Source organism: Oncorhynchus tshawytscha, unplaced genomic scaffold (genome assembly GCF_018296145.1).
Source record: "Oncorhynchus tshawytscha isolate Ot180627B unplaced genomic scaffold, Otsh_v2.0 Un_contig_7820_pilon_pilon, whole genome shotgun sequence".
Lineage (NCBI taxonomy): Eukaryota > Metazoa > Chordata > Actinopteri > Salmoniformes > Salmonidae > Oncorhynchus > Oncorhynchus tshawytscha.
The window spans coordinates 773-7,500 of record NW_024608243.1 but is presented as its reverse complement, the minus strand read 5'-3'; the positions used below and the strand labels follow the sequence as shown (position 1 = coordinate 7,500).

At 49.4% G+C, this 6,728-nt stretch overlaps 1 protein-coding gene across 1 annotated transcript in view; it reads right to left on the bottom strand.

The window, feature by feature from the left end:
* LOC121843356 (EH domain-binding protein 1-like) overlaps positions 1 to 6,231 on the bottom strand; it is a gene marked incomplete at its 5' end in the record, with an annotated part of 9,239 nt that extends 3,008 nt beyond the window's left edge. Inside the window, 5 exons of the mRNA XM_042312972.1 lie at positions 2,475 to 3,077; positions 3,125 to 3,313; positions 4,972 to 5,117; positions 5,374 to 5,469; positions 6,060 to 6,231. Of these exons, the coding sequence (XP_042168906.1) occupies positions 2,475 to 3,077; positions 3,125 to 3,313; positions 4,972 to 5,117; positions 5,374 to 5,469; positions 6,060 to 6,231 (1,206 nt within the window). The remainder of the gene's footprint in view (positions 1 to 2,474; positions 3,078 to 3,124; positions 3,314 to 4,971; positions 5,118 to 5,373; positions 5,470 to 6,059) is intronic.
* Between the last annotated feature and the right edge of the window lie 497 nt (positions 6,232 to 6,728).

Below are 6,728 nucleotides of genomic sequence, written 5' to 3'. Positions count from 1 at the left end.
GTTAGCAGTGTGGTTAGGGTTAGCAGTGTGGTTAGGGTTAGGCATTAGCAGTGTGGTTAAGGTTAGTGTTAAGCATTAGGGTTAGCAGTGTGGATAAGTTTAGGCATTAGGGTTAGCAGTGTGTTTAACCTCACTAGGGTAGGGGGCACTATCTTCACCAGAAGCTAGGATATGCATATCATTAGTAGATTGGGATAGAAACCACTCAAGTTTCTAAAACTTAAAAATAATGTCTGCGAGTATAACAGAACTGAAATGGCAGGCGAAAACATGAGGAAAATCCATCCAAGAAGTGCCGTTATTTTGAAATGGCTGTTTTTCCAATGAAAGCCGATTCACCATTTAAAGGGATAGGACCCAGATTCTGTTCCCTAGGCTTCCACTAGTTGTGAACAATCTTTAGACATTGTTTCAGGCTTTTATTCTGAACAATTAGGGAGAATTACAACTTTGAGTGAGTGGATAGTAGGATGTTCCCAGAGCTGTTTGCTGCGCACGACCGAGAGTGCGCATTTCTTGTTTTTCTTTTATATTGACGACGCTATTTTCCGGTTGAAATATTATCGATTATTTAGGCTAAAAACAACCTGAGAATTGATTATAAACATCATTTGACATGTTTCTACAAACTTTACCGGTACTATTTGTAATTTTCTTCTGCCTGTTGTGACCGCATTTGAGCCATTGGATTACTGAACAAAACGAGGCAACAAAATGGAGGTTTTTGGATATAAAGAGGGACTTTATCGAACAAAACAAACATGTATTGTGTAACTGGGAGTCTTGTGAGTGCAACCATACGAAGATCATCAAAGGTATGTGATTCATTTTATTGCTATTTCTGACTTTCGTGACTAATCTACTTGGCTGGTATGTAATGTTTTGTGTGCCGAGCGCTGTCCTCAGATTATCGCATGGTTTGCTTTCGCCGTAAAGCCTTTTTGAAATCTGACACGGCGGCTGGATTAACAACAAGTTAAGCTTTATGTTGATGTTTTACGATTGTGATTTGATGAAAGTTAAACATTTATAGTAATTTAATTTGAATTTGGCGCTCTGCAATTCCACCGTATGTTGGCCAGGTGGGACTGTAGCGTCCCACACCCCCTAGAGAGGTTAAGGTTAGGATTAGGCATTAGGGTTAGCAATGTGGTTAAGGTTAGGGTTAGGCATTAGGGTTAGCAGTGTGGTTAAGATTAGGATTAGGCATTAGGGTTAGCAATGTGGTTAAGGTGAGGATTAGGCATTAGGGTTAGCAATGTGGTTAAGGTTAGGGTTAGGCATTAGGGTTAGCAGTGTGGTTAAGATTAGGATTAGGCATTAGGGTTAGCAATGTGGTTAAGGTTAGGATTAGGCATTAGGGTTAGCAGTGTGGTTAAGATTAGGATTAGGCATTAGGGTTAGAATGTGGTTATGTGAGTTAGGCATTAGGTTAGGCATTAGGGTTAGACATGTAGTTAAGGTTAGGCATTAGGGTTAGACATGTAGTTAAGGTTAGGCATTAGGGTTAGCAGTGTGGTTAAGGTTAGGCATTAGGGTTAGACATGTAGTTAAGGTTAGGCATTAGGGTTAGCAGTGTGGTTAAGATTAGGTTGACTATGATTTGATGACTATGAGGCTGTGCCAGTTAGTGGCCACTCTGCAGAGCTGAACAAGGTTCAAAACCTGCTACAATCTGGTCACGCTCGGAATAACGTAAATCTGGAGTTTCCCAAGTCGGACCACAAAGCCATAACAGTGATGCTAATCATTTAATATACAGCTGTGACGTAGACGTAGCATTTTGACTGCAGTGACCTCCACCGCGACCTTTCAAGGTGTTAAACGGTGTTATGATCGAGGGGTTAAGGCAGGCAGACAGGCGTGTGTGTGTGTGTGTGTGTGACTGCGAGAACGGAGGCGTGTCCTGTGAAGCGTATCCACGCAGCCAGAGCACAACCTGCCATCACACAGCGGGATGAGAAATATAATGAAAAATATAATGAAATGTCAAAAGAGCTTGTGGGATGTTTGGGTAATGTTAGCGGCCTCTCCACCTGACGGCTGCTCGGGCCCACGGTGACAACATCTGGATGGAAGCAGCAGTTTTCTCCGTAGCAGAAATCCATCAGAAGCACCATATGCTGTTTGACTGGATCGGTGTTTCTCAACTCTGCCTCTTCAGCACGAAGCTACGATGTTACTACATTCATCAGGTTGTAGCTTCGGACAAGACCACCTGATTACACTGATCACTGACGAGAAGATGAGTCATTTAATCAGGTGCGGCAGGGATGAAATAAATAATAATAAACGCGTGGAGGTGAAGAAAGAACCGTCGTCAGTGTGTTGACCTGTTAAGAGTCAGTGTCTACAGCTGGTGTCCTTAAAGGTCTCCTTAAGACCAAATGGTGTTTGAACCTGAGATATAATTCATCAGTCTATCAATCAATCAATCAATCACATCAAATCAGTAGGAATGTCTAGACATTTACCTGTTTAGTGGGCGTGTCAGCGTGGTTGTCAGGGGTGGGGTTGCTGCAGTCGGAGGCGGTCTCAGACTCAGAGTGACGGAGGCTGGCCCTCTTCTTCTTGATGAGGTCAGCATCACGGTTGTAGGAGAAGCCCAGCTTGTGGGAGGAGGGAGGCGAGGCCCCTGGGGTGCCCGAGGTTCCTTGCCGTGTAGGGGACCCTGAATCTAGGGCCCCTTTGTCCGGGGCTCCATCCCTCATCCCATCCTGCTCCCTCATCTCTTCCTGCTCCCTCATCTCCCTCTCCATCCCTCTCTCCGTCCCCCTCTCCGTCCCTCTCTCCATCCCTCTCTCCGTCCCCCTCTCCGTCCCTCTCTCCGTCCCTCTCTCCATCCCTCTCTCCATCCCTCTCTCCATCCCTCTCTCTATACCTCTCTCCATCCCTCTCTCCGTCCTCAGAGGGAGCTGGCTCAGGTCCAGGGTGACTGCCTTCGGGGGTAGTTGTAGTTGACGGCGATCGTCTCCCAGAGGTGTGGTAGCAAGGGAGCGAGGCGCGGCTCTGGGGTGGGAGGACTCTGTGGCGGTGGGGGGTAGAGCCGCGCGGGGCAAGGGGAGGGGGTGTGCGAGCTGGGAGAGGAGGGGGACACCCCAAAGTCAGGGAGGGAGAAAGATACAGTCTCACTCTTCCTCACCACCTCCATCTCCTCCTCCTCTTTCCCCACGGCTCCATTGGTGGCGCTAGCTCCGATGCTAACGTCCCCACTGGATCCAGTGGTCTGGGCATTAGCGTCACTGACGTTTAGCTCAGCATAGAACTTGTCCTGGCCGATGGAGGCGTTGGTGTCTGTCTCGAAGTCTCCCACCTTAATGACAAGAATAATAATAACATTTTATTTTAGTTGTATAACTCTTTCTCAAAACCCCCCAACTAATATGAGTTTCGCTGGGACACAGCGAGTCAAACATCCTCCCCAGGCTGGGAACTAGTTGTTGAAAGTCACTGAATCAAAATAAATAAAGACCTCCTGATGACCTCACACGGGGACATTTACTCAGGAGACCCTGATGACCTCACACTCAGGAGACCCTGATGACCTCACACGGGGACATTTACTCAGGAGACCCTGATGACCTCACACGGGGACATTTACTCAGGAGAACCTGATGACCTCACACGGGGACATTTACTCAGGAGACCCTGATGACCTCACACGGGGACATTTACTCAGGAGACCCTGATGACCTCACACGGGGACATTTACTCAGGAGACCCTGATGACCTCACACGGGGACATTTGCTCAGAGACCCTGATGACCTCACACGGGGACATTTGCTCAGAGACCCTGATGACCTCACACGGGACATTTGCTTAGAGACCCTGATGACCTCACACAGGGACATTTGCTCAGAGACCCTGATGACCTCACACGGGGACATTTGCTTAGAGACCCTGATGACCACACACAGGGACATTTGCTCAGAGACCCTGATGACCTCACACGAGGACATTTGCTCAGAGACCCTGATGACCTCACACGGGGCCTTTTACTCAGGAGACCCTGATGACATCAAACAGGGACATTTACTCAGGAGACCCTGATGACCTCACACAGGGACATTTACTCAGAGACCCTGATGACCTCACACGGGGACATTTACTCAGGAGACCCTGATGACCTCACACGGGGCCTTTTACTCAGGAGAACCTGATGACCTCACACGGGGACATTTACTCAGGAGACCCTGATGACCTCACACGGGGACATTTACTCAGGAGACCCTGATGACCTCACACGGGGACATTTACTCAGGAGACCCTGATGACCTCACACGGGGACATTTGCTTAGAGACCCTGATGACCTCACACAGGGACATTTGCTCAGAGACCCTGATGACCTCACACGGGGACATTTGCTTAGAGACCCTGATGACCACACACAGGGACATTTGCTCAGAGACCCTGATGACCTCACACGAGGGACATTTGCTCAGAGACCCTGATGACCTCACACGGGGACTTTTACTCAGGAGACCCTGATGACATCACACAGGGACATTTACTCAGAGACCCTGATGACCTCACACGGGGACATTTACTCAGAGACCCTGATGACCTCACACATCAAACAGGGGACATTTTCTCAGGAGACCCTGATGACATCACACAGGGACATTTACTCAGGAGACCCTGATGACCTCACACGGGGACATTTACTCAGGGGACCCTGATGACATCACACAGGGACATTTACTCAGGAGACCCTGATGACATCACACAGGGACATTTACTCAGGAGACCCTGATGACCTCACACGGGGACATTTACTCAGGGGACCCTGATGACCTCACACGGGGACATTTTCTCAGGAGACCCTGATGACCTCACACGGGGACATTTACTCAGGAGACCCTGATGACATCGCACAGGGACATTTACTCAGGAGCCCCTGATGACCTCACACGGGGACATTTACTCAGGGGACCCTGATGACCTCACACGGGGACATTTGCTCAGAGACCCTGATGACCTCACACAGGGACATTTGCTCAGGGACCCTGATGACCTCACACGGGGACATTTGCTCAGAGACCCTGATGAACTCACATGGGAACATTTTCTCAGAGACACTGATGACCTCACACGGGGACATTTGCTCAGGGGACCCTGATGACCTCACACGGGGACATTTGCTCAGAGACCCTGATGAACTCACATGGGAACATTTTCTCAGACACTGATGACCTCACACGGGGACATTTGCTCAGGGACCCTGATGACCTCACACGGGGACATTTGCTTAGAGACCCTGATGACCTCACACAGGGACATTTGCTCAGAGACCCTGATGACCTCACACGGGGACATTTGCTCCCTGAGACCACACACAGGGACATTTGCTCAGAGACCCTGATGACCTCACACGAGGACATTTGCTCAGAGACCCTGATGACCTCACACGGGGACATTTGCTCAGAGACACTGATGACCTCACACGGGAACATTTTCTCAGGAGACCCTGATGACCTCACACGGGGACATTTTCTCAGAGACCCTGATGACCTCACACGGGGACATTTGCTCAGAGACACTGATGACCTCACACGGGGTCATTTTCTCATTTCCCTGATGACACACACGAGGACATTTGCTCAGAGACCCTGATGACCTCACACGGGGTCATTTTCTCATTTCTTCTCAGTTTCAGGTGAAGTGGCCCCATAGAGTTTAGAAACAGTGAAGTGGCCCATAGAGTTTAGAAACAGTGGTGATGGAGATGAATACGAGGTTTAACAGGTGAAGTGGCCCCATAGAGTTTAGAAACAGTGGTGATGGAGATGAATACGAGGTTTAACAGGTGAAGTGTTGAGCGGAGGAGTGGGGGGGGTGAGACAGTGAGGGGTTGAGGAGATGAAGGTAGAGGGGATGAGAGTATAGAAACAGTGGTATTGTGCTGGAGGTGAATACGAAGTTTAACAGGTGAAGTGGCCCCATAGTAAGTATTACTACAGAACAGCAACAGACCCACCTTGTATGCATTACTACAGAACATCAACAGACCCACCTTGTATGTACAGAACATCAACAGACCCACAGACTTGTATGTACTGCGGCTGCTGTTGGCTTCTATCTGCACCACGTTGAGTTCCTCTCCACTGAAGTGGGCTCTGATCTGGTAGAGGTACGTCATGACGGTCAGCTTGTCAGGGATGGCCAGCAGAACCATGTCAGATGGCTCCAATAGACGACTGATGCCCAGGTTGGCAAAAACATCATACGCCTGCGCAGACACACAGGGTGAAACACATCTCATTACGACACCAAACCAGCCATTACCAAACTAAACCACTTACACAGGAACACACGTAGTAATTACTACACCAAACCTAATGACTTAGAGAGAGGAGGGGGGGGTGAGACAGTGAGGGGATGAGGGTAGAGGGGGGATGGGGGTGAGACAGTGAGGGTTGAGGAGATGAGGTAGAGGGGATGAGAGCGGAGGAGTGGGGGAGTGAGACAGTGAGGGTTGAGGAGATGAGGGTAGAGGGGGATGAGAGGAGGAGGGGGTGAGACAGTGAGGGTTGAGGAGATGAGGGTAGAGGGGATGACAGAGGAGGAGTGGGGGATGAGAGAGGAGGAATGGGGGTGAGACAGTGAGGATTGAAGAGATGAGGATGAGAGAGGAAGAGTGGAAGGTGAGACAGTGAGGGGTTGAGGAGATGAGGGTAGAGGGGATGACAGAGGAGGAGTGGGGGAGACAGTGAGGGGGTTGAGGAG